Raw genomic sequence first — 17,696 nt, forward strand, 5'->3', positions numbered from 1 at the left:
CAAGGCTGCCACCAGCAGCTCTGCACCGTGAAGCCGCAGACCTCAAAATTCACAGAAGTTTACTAAGCCACCTTCTTGGGCCTGCAAAACCGTTAGGTCCTAGCTCGGGGCTTCAGCAGGGGGAGCTCAGCCCTAGCCGCTGGGAACCTGGATTCTGAACGCGAGGCTCCTCACCACTCGGCTCCCGCCTGCTGGACCTTGCAGACTCCAGCTGGGCCCCCAGGCGCCGGATCTCCTCCTGTGACTGGGCCTGCAGCTCCGTGTACGAGGCGCGCAGGTTCTCCAACTGGAAGAGAAGGCGATGGTGTGGGAGCCCGACCAAGACCCGGGCCCGAGGCAGTGCCGGTGATACCCGTGCAGCACCCGATGGGCACCAGGTGAACACGCGCAGTCTCAGCTCAAGCCCACCCACCTCCAGGCGGCCCCGAGAGCGGACCAGAGGAACGCGCGGCCACCGCGGCCTCTCATGTGGACGCCTCCCAGGCCTCAGCCTCGTTCCCAGCAGAGACCTGTCCCCCTGCTTTGTCAGGGGGGGTGGATGGGCCCCCTCCATCTGTGGCCACGGGCCCCCTCACGCTCGTGCGGCCTGTGTGGTTTTCTCCACGTGCCCTGCTCAACCTTCCCGGGAAGCGACTCTTTCAGGGATGAACAGAGCTCGCACACCAAGTGTGTGCCGAGTGCCAGCGGCCCTGCACCGCCGGAGCTGAGAGCGGCTCCACCTGCCCTCCCGGGGCCTGGGTCAGGGTGGCCACCCGGCACCCCAAGTCACAAGCACAGGGCCGAGCGCTTCCAGGGGAGCGTGGGCGGTGCTGGCCTGCGGCTGCTCTGCTGCCGTGTGGAACGGGCCTCTCCTCACCCAGGGCACAGGGCAGAAGGTCACCTCCGGCCGCCTCTCTCCCTGGATGAGGGACAGCCCGCAGGGCCCCGCCTGGCCCTGGTCCTGCCCGGCCAAGCTGGCCTGTGTCTGGAGGAGAGCGGGGAGAAGCAGGTGCGAGAGCCGCAGACGCGGCTCCTCCTGGGCTCCACGACTCTCCTCCCTGCAAACCCACACACGGGCCTCGGCTAACTCCGTCTTCCAGTTATTTCCTTTCTAATTCCTGAACCAGTGCTTGGGGCATTGCCTGACTCTTGGTCTTGGTGATAAAGGCCCTTCGGGTCCCTGAGTGAGACCTGGCCACATCACCCACATTTCGGTATGTAAAGTTCCAATGGAAAAGAGTTCTGAATACGTGAGCCACAGAAATGTTTCTTGCTAACTTCTTGTTTATTGAGTCAAGGTCAGAGCACGTGCCCTTGCACCCCTAATGGCTGGAGCCTGTAGACATCCCAGGGGCACTCGTCAAGGGCACGAATTCTCCAGGTGTAGGACTGAACACCATCATTAAGTCAAAGTCACAGACTCTATATGCTGACATGGCTCCCTACCAGCTCCACCAAATACTGAGGATCTCTTTAAAGGGGGGCTTAAAGTACGGAGGTCCCTCAAAAACTAAAAATACAACTACCATATGACCCGGCAACCTCACTCCTGGGTATATATCTGAAAAAGTGAAAACACTAATTCGCAAAGATACATGCAGCCAATGCTCATAGCAGCACTATTACAACTGCCAAGACAGGAAGCAAGCTAAGCATCCGCCGACAGACGAACGGATAAAGAAGACACGGTGCATATGTACAATGGAGCACGACTCAGCCACAGAAGAGGACTGCTGCCATCTGCAGCAGCATGGGTAGGCCTGGAGACTGTCACACTAAGTGAAGTAAGTCAGAGAAAGACAAATACCGTATGATATCACTTATATGTGGACTCTGAACAACAGAACAAATGAACGTGTACACAAAACAGAAAAAGTCACAGTCATAAAGAACAAACTAGTGGTTACCACTGGGGAGACGGATGGGGAGAGAGGCGAGTTAGGGGTAGGAAATTAACAGGTACAAACTACTGTGTATAAAATAAGCTACAAGAATACACTGTACGGCACAGGGAATACAGCCAATGTTTTATAATGAAGTACAATCTTTAAAAATTGTGAATCACTATGTTGTCCATCTAAAACGTACATAATATTGTAAATGAACTATACCTCGATTTAGAAATAAACACAAACATACACATATTAGGGCTTAAGCTTTAGGCAACAACAGAGCGTGAAAGGACCCCAGTCCGAGATCTCCCCCAGCCCCCTCGTACAAGGCCTCTACCTCAAGCTGCTTTTCCTTTTCCTTTTCTCTGAATTTCAGCTCCAGGTCTTCCACGTACTGGCAGTGTTCCAACTGCAGGTCCGCGCGTAACTTGCTCAGGGCCGCCTCATGCTGAGCCTCCTGAGTCTGAAGGGAAACTGGAGGGGGGCACGGGCCTCACTCAGCTTGTGACGGCACAGCGTCCTCCTCCTCGGCAGGGGCGGCTGCAGGCACAGCGGGCCCCCCAGACTCTTCCAGACCCCGTTCTCAGGACCCTGCTCTCTTCGGGGAGGAAGGGAAGGGAAGCCACAGGCCAGCAGACAGCATCTACTGACCGCTGGGCCCCACCGTGTAACAGAAAGAGAACAATCACAAACTACTTTTTCAGGAGCAATTTAGTAGAAGAACAAAAGATTTTGTTTGTCTGCAAAAGATTTCTCTGAAATGAAGGTTTCGGAAGGTTTAGGGAACCTGAGATGCCTGTGACCAACGAGGAGGGACCCCACGGCTGACTCTCCTGCCAGCCAATCACACGGCACTGTTTCTGGGACGACACACGAAAACTCAGTCCCCTTCCAAACTTGCTCATTTTAATGAGAGACTCACATTCAGCCTGATTTTTGTCTTGAAAAACCTTCTCCAACTCAGCCTTCTGTTCTGCCAATTCTTTCTTAAACTGGTTTTGTAAATTCTCCAGTTCTGACCGATGCCTTTCCGATAATTCTCGGCGTAGGTTTTCTAAGCTCAAGTCTCTCTCGGATTCCCAGTCTTGCTTCAGGGTCTAATTTAAATAAGGAGAAAGTAGATGATGGCCAACAGTTTATTACTGCGGTAAAAAAATTTCAACTGCACATTCGAAAACCGTCACCCCCGCCCAGACCAGACTGCGAGTACAGGACACAGCTCGGGACGTCCAGTCACACAGGAACAGCAGCACCTGCAGGCAAACAGCCCAGGACACGAGAACCAGGACCACCTGCCAGAAACAGAACTGGTCGCTGAGCAAAAGCACAGGAATTCGGCCGGCAAGACAGGCATCCGTTCCCCCACGCAAGACCCGGGCACTACAGCGACACCGTCGAGCTCTGACGGGGTCAGGCGCTGTCCCAGGCGCCCTAAGAAACGAGTCCCCTCTGTCCAGCTCAGAGGGCAGGGGCTGGGGCACAAGGCCATCCTCCACCCACCACCTGTCCAGAGTGGCCAGGGCACACGGCTCCCCTCGGTCTGACGTCACACATCCCCTAACACTACACACTTCCTCGGCCATCACCAGCGCCAACGGCCCTTCTACAAGCGTAGCCTTGAGAAAGGGATGGGTGGCAAGAGTCACGCTCGTCCCACCCCCCACCCCCCGTGGTTCCCCGAGGCCCGTACACGTCACTTGATCACCACCTCTGTGGCGTCCACATCTCCCATCCGTGAGGACCAAGGTCTGTGTCCCAAGCACAGCCAGGGCCGCGCCACAGGGCTGCTCAGAACCAGATGGGAGGAAAGAGACTCGCATCACACCAGGCAACACAAAAGCCCACAACCAGCTGCTGTGATGAATTCACATTGTGCAGAGAAAGCAGCGCACCATGCTTCACCCCCGCGACTCCAGCTCTGACTGCATTTTGTCAGAATCAAGGGGAGGGGTCCCGGGTGGGGATGAGGGAAATACCGCGTACACGGAATGAATTTTCTTATCCTGTGTACCTCTATCATCTGGGCATTTTTCTCCATTTCTGATTGTAGCTTCTCCTTCAGGTCAGCTGCAAGAGAAACATAAAAAGTCGCTCAGATCACCGCAGCTCAGACTTTTCCACAATCTGATCCCCCAGGAAACGAGAAGGCTCCCGGCACCTCTGGCCGCTCCACCGAACACTTGCCGACATTAACAGGACAGAACACATCTGTGAGAAACAAGCAGGTGATGATGTCTGGGTTAATTAGCAAATCACACTCATGCCTGACAAAGGACGGGTGACGTCCAGCCAGAGCGACAGTCCAGGAGGACCGGGCGAGGCCAACTCTGGGGCTGCACAGATCACTGAGCGCTGAGCCTGCATCATCCTTCTGCTTACGGGGACCTCGGCCCGTCCACTCCACACTAGGCCACTGTGCACCCAGGGCCCCGTAGTCCAGGATCCCACTGAGCCAGCTTCCAGGCTGGGTGCTGGACCACAAGTAAATGGAGAGAGGTAAAGACGTTCTAGGTCCCAACAGCTCCCCGCCTGAGAGAAGAAGCACAAGAAAGGAGGTGCTAGGCAGAGGAGGCTGGACTAGCGGGCGCGGCCAAGCGTGGGGCTGGGGAGGAATAGCACCAGGCGACAGCAAGCAAGCCCTGGGCGCGGGGAAGGCGGCCTGGACAACTCCAGAAATCACGCAAAGGCCCAGAAGCCAGCCTCCGAGGGCAGGTCCCGCCGGGTCCACAGGGGCCCCACCTGCAGCAGAGCTTCAGGGACCCGACGGCAGGGTGGGCCTCTCGGGGGACCGTTCCCAGGGGTGCACATGGAGGAAACAGCATCGAACAGGCCTAACTAAGGAAGGCATATTTCGTATTTTTAAAATTTAACAAAAGCAGGGGAGGACGTGGAACTATCTCCTTGTGTTTGCCTGAATCTAGGTGAAGAAACAGGCAAGGCATCAAAGGACCGACAAGGCTGCTCCTCCAGGTGGGTGGGCCCCCAGGAGAGGCAGACTCTGCAACCGGGGCAGATCACAGGGAAACGGGCCAGGGTTTCTTCTCCGGGGGAAGAACGTTCTAAGCATGAAAACACGAAAAGCCTCCAAAGTGCTGCCTTTAAACACTTTAAGTGGGTGAATCATGTGGTACATGAATTACAGCTCAATAAAACTACTACGTATGATTTTTACAAAAAGTACTAACAGGGCTTCCCTGGTGGCGCAGTGGTTGAGAGTCCGCCTGCCGATGCAGGGGACGGGGGTTCGTGCCCCAGTCCGGGAAGATCCCACATGCCGCGGAGCGGCTGGGCCCGTGAGCCATGGCCACTGAGCCCGCGCGGCCAGAGCCTGTGCTCCGCAGCGGGAGAGGCCACAACACTGAGAGGCCCGCGCACCACAAAGAAAAAAAAAAGTACTAACAAAAGATATACCAAGAAACATTAAAATGAAATCATATAAGTTCACCTTGAGGCCAGCACATCGCCAGATTGAGAGGCACCTGAGCCGCCACCTGGCACAGGGCGCAGGGGGGGACGGGGGCGGGGGCGGGCTCCACGAGGCCTGGTCGCACACAGAGTCCCAAGCACAGCTCAGAAGCCAGGCGCCTCCGACGACACCCGCGGGCCGGGCGCCGAGCGTACCTGCCTCCTCCCGGACCAGCTCCAGCTCCCTGCACGCACGGCTCTGCAGCAGGGCCCGCTCCTGCGCGTGCCGCCCGGCGAGCTCGGCACGCAGCTCGGCCAGCGCCGCCTCCTTCTCGCGCTGCAGGTGCGCCTGCGTCAGCTCCAGCCGCGCCGTGTGCATGTCGCTCAGGCTCAGGCGCAGCACTTCCAGCTCCAGCTCCTGGAGGACACCAAGTGCGGTGAGATAAGCCAGGCCCAAGAGACAACTACACGATTGCACTGCCCCACTGCCGTGAAGCATGTAGGATCGCCAAGTCACAGAGACAGAAGGTAGAATGGCGGCTGCCAGGGCCTGGGGGACGTCGCTTAGCAGACAGGGTTTCAGGTTGACAAGATGAGAAGAGTTCTGGAGACGGATGGTGCTGACGGTTGCAAAACAGTGTGAATGTACATGAAAACACCAATGAACTGTGCACCTAAAATGGTTAAGATGGTAAAATTTATGAGCGCTTTACACTTAAGAAAAAGACTGTGACCAAAACGGAGGTTGAGGGAAGTATAAATGGAGTTTCAGTAACTACTATGCAAGAGGAAGGTGAAGCTGTTGATTAAATTTAGACTTAGATAAGTATATATGTTGTATTTAATAACCTCACCATTAAAAGAATAGAAACTGTATATTATTACTTCAAAATGAACAAAGGCAGAATTTTTTTTTAATCCCCTGATAAAAAATAATCCAAAGAAGGCAAAAAGGAGAAAAGAAAGAAACAAAACAGGCAGGACAAATAGAAAGCCCAATCAAACGTCTGATGTAAGTACAAGCGCATCAGCGATTACATTAGATATAAGGGAATCACTGCCCAGTAACTGTGAGTCAGTTAAAAATCAACCCTATGCTGCTCACCAGGCACACATCTCAAATAGAAGGATGCAAAGATGCTGAAGGTAAAGGAGAGAGAGGACCAGAACCACGTCTGATCCATTCACACAAAGCTCTACGTCAGAATCGGCACAGAAGCCAGGAGGGTGCTCGCTTCAGGGTGGGCAGCAGGGAGCAGGGTCCAGCACCGCCCTGCCCCTGAATTGTAGAGACCACGTGCTGTTCACGGTGTACTCATCTGTTGGGCTATATCTAAGTTTTGTGTACTTTTCCACAAAGATGCTACAAGTCGCAGTTTAAAACAAGTATGAAATGTGTATTTAAGGCTGGGTTTTACGGACCCCACTAGAGACCATTTCTCCAGGCCCTGCCAGGCCCTCCTCTGAGCTACATTTCTCCTGCAATAATGCAGACTAAAAACCAAACTTGCGGGCTTCCCTGGTGGCACAGTGGTTGACAGTCCGCCTGCCGATGCAGGGGACACGAGTTCGTGCCCCGGTCCGGGAAGATCCCACATGCCGCGCAGCGGCTGGGCCCGTGAGCCGTGGCCACTGAGCCTGCGCGTCTGGAGCCTGTGCTCCGCAACGGGAGGGGCCACAGCAGTGAGAGGCCCGCATACTGCGAAAAAAATGAATGGATTAAAGAAAAGTAATCAATTCAACACTCATGGAAGTCACACCAAGCACTGTGGTACGAACTGGGATGGTAAGACCAGCGCCCAGCCGGCAAGCCCGTCCCCCAGTGTGTCTCGCGTGCAGGGCTGCCCACATGGGCATGGGCATCGAGGGCCAGGTCCAGGAGGCACGCTGACCCCACAGGACCCTCAGTGAAGGAAGGGCGACTCTCCCTTCCACGCCCACCACCAAGATCAAAGGTCACAGGAAGACCGCCCCCAGCTTCCTCAGTTGGCTCCGGCCCCCACGCACGCAAGGGAGGCGTCCCCAACCGGGACACACCTTAACCGAGAACCCAGGAGAGGCATACCTTCGTCATCACCCTAGGCTGCTCCGGACTGTCGTCTTCCAGCTTCTGCGGCGTCCCCGCTCCACCGGGCTCCTGCAGCTGGAGGGGAAGGGCCAGGAGCATCCACAGCGGCTCCAGGGGTAGCCCGCCGCTGCCGCCCCCCCGCCGGCCCTGCCCGCCTCCAGGCCCGCCAGTTCCATCTGCAGTACTCTCCTCCTACACAAATCTCACGCTCTAAACATTTTTTATGTAACTTGCTTCCCTAATGATGTCGCTGCCCTATTTTTAACGAATTCTGCTTCTTTATTTCACCGCGTACTTAACACAAATCACTAAACTTTAGTTGCTCAACACATATTTTCTAAGCTCTTAATTTTATATAAATTCAAATATTTCATCTTAAAGATTTTCCTTTAGATAAATCTTTTCCTTAATAATTCGCAGAATAGTATTTTTAGTTTCTTTTTGTAAATCACCTCAAAATTGAGTTTAAAGCTTTCCAATGAATTTTCTCCCAATAGTTTTGAACCATAAGTTTACAAGAATTGGGGCTTTTATCTGCAGGAAGGCTCAGTGCGCACGACTTGGCGACTCCCGGGCAGCTTCCACCCCCATGTTCACCTGCACCTCCAGCCCCGAACACATCACTGTGCCGCTGTCAGGGTGAGCGTTAGCGTCTGCTGGACCTAACTGCACTTATCAAGTTTCTTTTCTGGTCAGTTATAACTGCTTGAGAGGACTGGCATAATTTTATTCCTTCTTACAGGTCTTCCAAAGAACAATGAGAAAATTTACTTTTTTTTTTCCTAGAGTAAAACATTTTACCTTGCAATTACTGCCAGACCCCTGCATTTATCTAAGACACAAAACGGATCTGAGCAACCTTGCTTCTCCCATATCATGATGCTATTTCATCATCCTAAGGATTGTTCTGTCACACTCGATTATTCCCAACCATGCCAACACCACCTTAAATAATGAGGAAACAGAAGAATGAGGGAACCACCCAGAAGGACGAGGAACAGTGAACTCATCCACCCTCCAGTTTTCTAAGTGACTGGAGAGGCCATCTCAGTAGCCTGCTTTCAACTGACAATTCAGGGACTTCCCTGATGGTCCAGTGGTTAGGACTCCGAGCTTCCACTGCAGGGGGTGCGGATTCCATCCCTGGCTGGGGAACTAGACTCCGCATGCTGCAGGGTGTGGCCAAAACAAACAGACAAAAAACATATCTAAGGACAAACAAAACTGAAAAGGGTCGTCAACACTGACGCCACAGAAGAGTATTCCTACGAATAACTTCATACCCCAAACTGGAAGATTAGAAGGACACATTCTGAGAAAAAGCACAACTGAATAGTCTGGTAACTGTTCAGTAAGTTGACTCTGCAATTAAAGGTCTTTCCACAAAGAAAGCTTCAGTCCCCAACAGCTCCACCATCTTACACCAGCTCATCCACAGAGCAAAGGACCCTCTCAGCTCGTCACATGAGGCCAACATAACCTCAACACAAAAACCTGACAAGAGAGGAAAATTACAGGTCATTCTCTCGCAGAACACACTTTTTCTAAATCAACTGAGAAGACCATATGACTTTTCTCCTTTAGTCTCTTAAGTGAATCACACTGATTTTTTTGGAATGTTTGACTAAGCTTGCACTCCGCTAAAATACACTCCACTCCACACCCACCAAAACTGTTAAAATAGAAAACAAATGTTAACACCAATCACAGATGTTATAGAACAAGGAAAACACTCATATGCCACCACTGAAAATATAAACTGAACAACTGTTTTAAAACACAGCTCAACATACACAAGTTGAACGTATACCTAAATACTGACTCAGACATTAAATACCTAATTACGGCCCCATAGAAACGTGTTCACACAGACACCAAGAGACTTGTATGAGAATGTTCATAGCAAATGCCAATCAACAGCGGAACAGAAAAACCAAGGTACATCCATACAGCAAAATACTATACAACAACGAAAATGAAAGAACTATAGCCTTTAACTCCTAAAGGATGCTGGATAAGAAGACCCAGACTCAGGACATGCATACCGGATTATTTTATTTATAAAACACTCAAAACCAGCAAAACTAAACCATTCTTCTAAAAGTCACAGTGCTCCATACACAGAAAGTAACTTGAGATGGATCACAGACTTAAACATAGAAACCAGGCCATCAAGCCTCAAGAAGACACTGGGGATTATCTTCACAACCTCAGGACTAGGGGAGACCGTTTGGACAGGACACAGAAGTCACTAACCATAGGAAAAAATGATAAATTCAACATCAAAGTTAAGAATATTGGCTTATCACAAGACACCATTAAGAAAGCAACTTAAGCAAGGTAAGCAAGACTAGGAAAAATATTCAAAGTACATATATCTAACAAATAACCTGGGAATGCTAAACAATAAACTTTGGAAAAATAAAGACAAAAACAACTACAGGTTTCCCCCACTACCAAAAATAGAGCATTCCTATGAAAGCTTTCATAAACCAAGATGGCATAAAGGTAAAGAAGCAATTAGATTTCTTCATAAAACTGAAAATCCTCCTTGAATTTCTTTCTGTTAGTAAAAACAGGTACTAATGTAGATCTTTTGTAAAAGTGAAGTGGTGTAAAGCGAGCTTTCGAGAAGTGGCGGATGGCTGTGTAAACAAACATTCTGTAGTTAGTAAATCTGTGTTTACTGGCATGAGAAGTAGCAATTCTGAAATTAATTTGTGTGTATTTTAAGATTGAGCAAGTAAGTAAAGATACTGTAGATAAGCCTTTTCCCCAATTTCTCACTATGGGAAAAAGGAGCTAAAAATAAGGAGAGGGGAAAAGCTAGACTAAATTCTGTGCTGTTGGACTGGAACGGAAGATATTGGTGTGAACGCATGGTTTTGATTATACATGCAAATAGACAGATAGACACAGATGTGCGTGTATATGCGCACATTTACACTTTCTGGCTCTGTCTATTGAAACAGCCTAGAAGCAGCCATACCCCGCAAGCAGTAAGCACACCTAGCGCCCAGATCCTGGATTCTAAAGCCATTCTCCACCGAAAGGAACCAGGGCTCCTTGAAGAAATGGCTGGTTTGGGGCTGCAGCAGCAAAGGGCAAAATAAGCCTAGAAAATCTTGGTGCCAGGAATTAAGGCGCCAGAAAATGATGAGGGCATGTTAAAAGGTCACATGCCAATTCAAAGGCACTCCCAGTGGCCAAATGTATGTATTTCAGCAACAAAATAAACATGGATATGATGGATTAAAACCCATAATAAAATAAGTATCTAGGAGTCCATACTGATATAAATAATTGAATAAATAAATTGCGGAGAAGCAACAGTTCCTCCTTAGAGTAAAACGCCAATTAATATATGTAGATGGAATGATGGAAACAAAGTCATCATTTGGCCAACACCATCACAGTAATTACTGCAGGCAAGAATCTTCAATAGAAGCTAAAACTAATGGAAAGTACCATGAGAAATGGAGTATTTACAGGGTCTCTAAGTACCTCCTCATAATATACTTATTAACTACAAAGGGGAAAACAAAAACTTCTCTGTCAGCAGAAATCTGGCAGGCCCCCCAGTAGTGAGACATAGCTACCACCACACCACCTGTGCTTCTTCTCAGGATGCACTCAGCAGACATCATCATCACTTCCACCGTGTTCCTGCCAAAATGCACAACCTGACTTCAATCGGAAGGAAACATCAAACAAACCCAAACTGACAGGGATCCTACAACGTAACTAGCTAGGACGCCACAAGTGTCAAACTTATAAAACACAAAGGAAGACTGAGAAACTGACCAGACTGGAGGAGACTAAGGTGACAAGGCACTGAAATGCAATACAGAATCCTGGACCAGAAAAATCGGAAAAAGTAGAATAAGCTCTATCAATCAGCTCACAGTATTGTTTCAATGTTAACTAAAACTGATGTGATTTATACTATGATTACATAGGTGTCAATATTTCAGGAAGCTAGGTGAGGGATCTCCAGGAACTCTGTGTTATTTTTTGCAATTTTTTTTGTGGGTCTGACATTTTAAAATGAAAAGCTAAAAACCACAAAACCTTTAACTTAAAATAAAAAAGACTTGTCTGATTTGAAAATAAAAATATGAAATTAATAAATGATGATTTACATTGCGAGGCTTTCTCCTCAAAGAGCCTAAGCAGGAAGCATACAGAGCAAAGCCACTGAGGGTCAGGGCTCAGCGCTCTCAACGTGGCTTCCGTGGACTCAGCTGTGACCCGCAGCTCGACCCCAGAGAAGCAACAAGAGCACGAACACGAACCGAAACTAACATCCAGCCTCAGGTCCCTCAGACCACAGGGAGTGGAAGCAGAGTGAGGTGGGCACAGGCTGGTCCAAAGACTCAGGCACCAGAGTTCTGGGCAGCTGCTCCCCGGGCAAAGTCGGAACGCCACGGCGAGGTCTTCCAATTTTTCCAAAGAAGCAACATTCTATAATACGTTTGTAGGCAGAATATCATAAACTTTATATGCTAGCAATCATTCCTTTTTTTGCAATAAGGCCGTCCAGACACAGCATGACTTGGAGTCAAATTCTGCCCTCAACCACCAGTTTTCAGCTCATTCTAGCAAACAGCTGCCCCGGCCCTGCTGCACACAAGTTAGGGGTACCCCCAGTTCAAGTGCACACACGAGAGGAGGCCCCAAGGAGACCCGCATGCAGGCAACCAGGAGGCCCAGGGAGGCCATGCACCCTCAACACCCAGGTCCACACCCGCCCCTGCAGCTCACAGGGCCTCAAGCAACAGACAAGACACCATTTCTGTGACACCTTCAGCCCTGCCCTCCTCACCCCACATTCAGAAAGGAGGGAAAGGACAAAGACCAACAAGTAGGTGGATTTGACAGCAGGTGAAGGGATATTACGGCTTAAGTGTCCAAAGATACCTGTCAGGGGGGCTGATGCACAGCCACACCCGAGGAACCCACACTTGTCAAACTCCCGCTACCACGCACAGCACCAATACTGACCCCTGCCTTCAAACATTTCGCCCCAAATTTCTCAAAATCATGGGGTGCAGAAAAATCTTTAATTAGAAGTGAAACCACAAAAATATACGCCACTTTTGCAAGATAAAATAAAACCCCCTTTCCCCACTTTTGATAGGCAAAAACAGACCTAAGACCACTTTTAGTAAATTACGCTAGCAATAACCAGGAGATAAGCAAAACGTGAGAACACAGAGCCGAGCAGATCTACCTGAGGGGCTCCTGCGCCATCAGGGGTGTCTCTGCACGACGCGTTCTTGCCAACGGCCCGGCCTCCCAGGAGTCCGGCAGCCTCGGCCGCAGCTACCGGACTCTCCTCCTGGTCAGGCGCATCGACAGCCGCGCCCTTCCTCTTCGCCGGCGTTTTCTTCGAATGCGCACAGTCACCTTTTGTTTTTCTCTGTCGGAAGTGAGCAAGCTGCGCAAAAACGTGGAGAGGTAGTAGAGACAAAGGTAAGTGAGGAAAAAGTAACAGAACCACAAAGACAGCAAGCTTGTGGGGCACATGAGGCTCTGGGGCTGGCTCAGTCCACACGGCCACGCCTGGCCAGACTCACATCAACCAGGCCCCGTCCCAGAAACACCACCTCCATTAACATCTACGATACTGGGAGTTAAAGCTCAGAATGACACCAAAGAATCTAACATTAAGGACTGTTAATGATGCCTCCGGACAAAGGAAAGCAATAAGGCTGACGGGCAGAATAGCTGTCCCAGCCCCTGACAGTTTACAGAAAAATTCAAAAATTAAAAAGTACATCTATTTAAAAAACTGACAGCTTAATCAAGGCATGTTTAAGGTTTAAAACTATCTAGAAAAGCTAAATTCTCCCTTTTTGCCCCATTTTCCCCAATCAGGGAAATACATAGCCTAGCCAAAACTTCCTTGCCATAGATTCTGAGACAAGGTACAGAAATAGCAAAAAATTAATTAAGCCAGGTCAATCTAACATCCTCCTTTTTGGAATCAGATGTTCTATTTTTCATGACGCAGCTCACCAAAGCACCAGGGACCTCCGCAGAATGTCCCCATCAGAAGGCACACCTGGCTCTGTTCAGTCCCACAAATCTGAGGGTTTAGACTGTTCACACACCATCTCCCACTAGCACCTTATTCAAAAGGTAGGATAGCTAACGTCAGCTTTTCACAGGAGGACAAGGTCCTTCAAATGACAACTCTGGTCATAAAAGTAAATGCATCTAACAAATGTTTGTATAAATGATAACAGAAGTGCACAATTTCATGGACATAGGAAAATCACAAAAGGCAATTTAAGTGAGAGAAACCGTCTCTCAAGAACAGACACTGCCTTCAAAACCAGTCCCAGATTCGTTTATTTTGTGCCCAACTCCATCAAATCTAACCGTCTGTGAGATCCCTTCCTGCATCACAGACCCAGTCTCTGGCCTGTGGTCACCCAAGAAGAGGCATCTGTTTCTTCTCCCAAGGTGAAATCTTCTCATCACCATTAATGCTCCTTCAAGCAACATTTAGGCACATTTACAAACCATGGTGAGCGCAGGGAAAACGGTGAGTATTAAACTCTGGCTCGCTTCCAATCTCCTTCCTACGTGCCAGGCACATGCAAAGGGGAAAAAACACACTACAGCCTCACTCTTCAAACCCCAGTCGGAAGTCTGACCTGCACAGGAAGCCCAAGGAGGCCGCTCTGTCCTCTGCCTGTCACCACCTCACACCACTCACCATGTGTTCTGAGTGTTCCCTTTAATGCAGTGGCCCTGTGGTTTCCTCAAGGGAAGGAACTAGCACGGAACTGAACACCCCTGCTGGCTGATCCATGTGAAATTCCCAATGTCTGACCACGTCTGACCTCAAACAGCAACCTCGCAGGGCTCTGCCTAATAGTCGCGGGCACTGCACAGCGGCTCCCCACGACAGCCGGAGTGGGGTGGGCCAGGGCGGCACAGCACATGCGCCCAGGCTTTCTCCACTGTCTCTAGGGCCCGCTTCTGGTCGGTAAACGGTTCAATGGCCACAGCACGCCCAGAACAGTGAGTACCGGACGATGCCTACGTGGATGACAAAGGCCCACTCCGGGACCGCACAGAGCTCCCGGGGGCATCCGCAGCGCAGGGACGTGACACCTCCCAGGAGGCTCCGTCCGGGCGTCTGGAGCTCCCAGGCCCGGCGCGGGGGGCGGCCCCGGCAGAGGCCCTCCGCCCTCACCTGCCCAGGACTGTCCACCTGGGCCCCAAGCAGCGAGGAGGCGGCACAGGCGTTTCAGGAGCCCCGACACCAGGGCGTGGGGCGGTGGGAGGCATTCCACAGGGTGAACAAGTCCCGTCCTCGGGAACACCACTCTGAACTTCTATAGCAAAAAGAACTGCAGAATTCCGTGTAAAACGATCTCTGCACGTCGTTTTAACCGGATGGAAGCTGAGCTGAGCCCTAGGGGGAGCGCCCGTGTCGCCCAACTGCAGGGAGTCCCGGCCTCCAAGCCCTCCAGGAATCCGGGCGAGGACAGGGAGACGCGCAGGTGCCAGTAGGTGTGCACAAGAGCGCAGGTGTGGTGACAGCGCCCGTCCCCGCACCTCGGGCTCCGGGAGCGGGCGGCCGTCAGGGACGCCGCGTCCGGAGGACACCACTGTCTCTCAATGAAGCCGCCTCGCCGGCTCCTCTGGCAGTTCCCCGGGGGTGGTCGGGGCTGGGGTTGGGGGGGTGGGGGTCCCGGTGGGAGGGGAGGGGCCGGGACGCCCGCCTCCCACGGCCCCGCCCCTGCCCGGCGCAAGCGCAGCCCCGCCAGTCCCGGCGTACCCCGCGCCCGACCTCTCCGCGAAGCGCCGCGCGCCCCCGGCCGCTGATTGGCTGTGGCTACGGCGGGGGCGGGCCCAAGCAGAGGGCGGCGGATTCAAGATGGCGGCGGCCAAGGGGCGGCTTCCAGCCCAGTCGGCGGAAAGGGCAAGAGTGCGGCGGTAGCGGTCCCCTCCTGGCCGCGTCCGCTCCTGGCAGGGGGCGGTGGCAGGCACCGGAGCCCGCCCTGTGGAGCCCACGCCGGGACAGCGAGGGGAGGAGGCGCTGCCGTTTACCTTCGCTCTCCCGGCCTCCACTTTTCTGCGCCGCTGCTCTTGCTCATCTTCTTCCATCTTACTCCGGGGGTCTTCGCAGGTCGCCGGGAGGTGAAGGGGCCGATGCGCTGCCGCCTTCGCTCTATTTACACTCCCTCCCCATTGCTTGGGCTCACCCTCCCCCCGCGACAACTGTCACGCAGACGTGGGCCCGCCCCGCGTTAGGCCCCGCCCCGGGGCGTGCACCCCCGGCCCGCGGCCAATCAGGGGCCGCGGTCCTGCCCTCGCGCACGCGCGTTCAGGGAGGTGCCCTCAAGGAGGCGCGGCCCGGCGGAGCTCCGCCCCTGCGTCCGTTCCTCCGATTGGCGCATAGACGCTCCCGCCTCTTCGGGCAGGACCATTGAGCGGGGCGCGGCAGCCTCGGCGCTCTCTGTGGTTGGTCGGTTTGAAGGACCCCGCGCACGTGGGTCGTCGGGCCCGGCTGGGACTGGCGCGGAGGCCGGTTCGCGTTCCCGCGAGGTTGAGGCCGCCCTGGGGGGAGTCTGCGCCGGTGTCCAGTTGAGTCAAGCTTCGCGAGCCTCCGGGGACAGCCCAGGAGGCCGGGCCCCACTGCATGCGTGCGCCAGCTCAGGGCTGCCCGTAAAATCGCTCCGGGTTGTGGCTGTGCCCGGGGGTGGCAGGACCCAAACTTTCGTCTCCAGGGGTCCTTTCGGCGACCGGGATGGTGGCCCTGTTCGTGTCACGATCGCAGACAGCCAGCAAAATCACTTGATTCCGTTCCTAGGAGTCCCTCCTTTGGGTCCCGCTGGCGCCTGGACCCACAGAACCGGAATGCCGGGGGTGGCCAGAGTTAGTCAGTGGGAATCGGGGCCGGCATCCCCAACCCACGGAGCCCAGAGCTACAGGGACAGGAAGCCACCGGCGGTGCTGCCACTCCTGGACCCATGGATTCTTCCCACTGGGGATACAGTGCCATATCGAGGGCTCTGGTTTAAGGCGTCTGCCCCCAGCTTGCACAGTCAAGGGTCCACTCTGGCACCGCTGCCATAAAGCAGTGCCCTGCGTCAAAGAGTGTTAGCAGGGACCCCATGCAGTGAGAAACTCAGAGAGGGTCAGGCTGAGGCCCTGCGGGCAGGAAAGGCAAACCCACACCCGGAATACAAGTGTATTCCTGTTAGGACAACCCCTGGAACCCCAGCGTGGAAGGGGCTCCATAGGGCCACTTGCCAAGAGGCCTGTAAGGATGCAATTTTAAATGATACAGTAATTGTGCGCAGTTCTAGATCACCAGAGGGAGAGAGCTGTTTCAGTGAAAGGCAAAAAAGTCTCTTCTCACATGGAAAAGTTTTAAGGCCTTGAAACGTTTGGGTAAATCAATCCAAATATATTGTAAATGGTTATTAAAAAGGAACGTGCTGTACTTCCGGTTCAAATTTCTGTGAAGCTAAAACTGCTCAAAAAGATAGCCTGTTAAAAATTTTTTTAAAAAGAAAGAATGTGATGTGGGTTATGAATTCATGGTCCGTGTGGGAATTGGAGTCTCATGAAATCATTGTTTGTTCCTTAGCTTCAGACTCCACTTAAGCCTGTTTGTCCAGATGAGGAAGTAAGGCGAGGTTTTTATTCCTAGCCCACGGTTTTGATTAACAATCAAATGCTGCTACAGTTATCAGGCTCATTGGAAGCTGATAAGCTCTGACTAACTGACACTGATCCGAAGCGTGTTGTTGGCATCTCTTGTTACTGTAGCGTAAATGTGCCTGGGTGAGCGTTCCCTCGCGGAGGGTGGGGTGGGGGGATGCTCTCATCAACTGGTGATGGTTACCTAAATGGCGGGGGGGTCGCAAACTCAGGAAGAAACACAGGAAACCCCTAAGCAGCTGTGCCTCGGTTTCCCTGTGTGAGAAGTGAAAACACCCACAAACTTGCCCCCGCGTCAGATCTGGCCGGGGTAGAGCTGGGTAGGATGACAGCGCTGCAAGCGGCAGCCGGAGAAAAGGTGGCGTATCAAGCAGCGCTGCTGCGGGTTAGCGTGCAGGGGTGTCCGGCGAACACGCTGCGGGGTCCGTGTTTCCTTCGCTCCTGTGCCTTCAGCGCAGTAGGGTCTGTGTGCGGGCCGTGTGCCCCCTGTCTGCTCTCTGAGACTGAGTGCCAGTAACTGCGCTCCTCCACGAACGTGCTGTAGCGACTTTACTGACACACGCTCACCTTTCAACCCGTGTGAACGTGTGAGTCGAAGCAGCCGCAACTTACACAAACCTTCAGGGAGCCCTGGAAGTTCAACCTCCTCCTGTGTCAGACCA

At 52.4% G+C, this 17,696-nt stretch overlaps 1 protein-coding gene across 4 annotated transcripts in view; it reads right to left on the minus strand.

Moving 5' to 3' along the window:
• The window catches only part of PCNT (pericentrin), a 96,448-nt gene extending 80,879 nt beyond the window's left edge, over positions 1-15,569 (minus strand). For 3 of the 4 annotated variants that reach the window (XM_060010184.1, XM_060010185.1, XM_060010183.1), the window contains exons 1-8: positions 15,415-15,569; positions 12,578-12,784; positions 7,342-7,419; positions 5,493-5,694; positions 3,883-3,938; positions 2,794-2,968; positions 2,209-2,345; positions 175-286 (exon numbers count right to left, since the gene is read on the minus strand). In XM_060010184.1, coding sequence (XP_059866167.1) covers positions 175-286; positions 2,209-2,345; positions 2,794-2,968; positions 3,883-3,938; positions 5,493-5,694; positions 7,342-7,419; positions 12,578-12,784; positions 15,415-15,471 — 1,024 coding nt within the window. In that variant the 5' untranslated portion in view covers positions 15,472-15,569. Of the gene's footprint in view, positions 1-174; positions 287-2,208; positions 2,346-2,793; positions 2,969-3,882; positions 3,939-5,492; positions 5,695-7,341; positions 7,420-12,577; positions 12,785-14,071; positions 14,169-15,414 lie in introns of those variants that run through there. The other variant, XM_060010187.1, reaches the window with a different exon arrangement.
• Between the last annotated feature and the right edge of the window lie 2,127 nt (positions 15,570-17,696).

The sequence above is a fragment of the Delphinus delphis genome, chromosome 4 (assembly GCF_949987515.2).
Source record: "Delphinus delphis chromosome 4, mDelDel1.2, whole genome shotgun sequence".
NCBI classification, from domain to species: domain Eukaryota; kingdom Metazoa; phylum Chordata; class Mammalia; order Artiodactyla; family Delphinidae; genus Delphinus; species Delphinus delphis.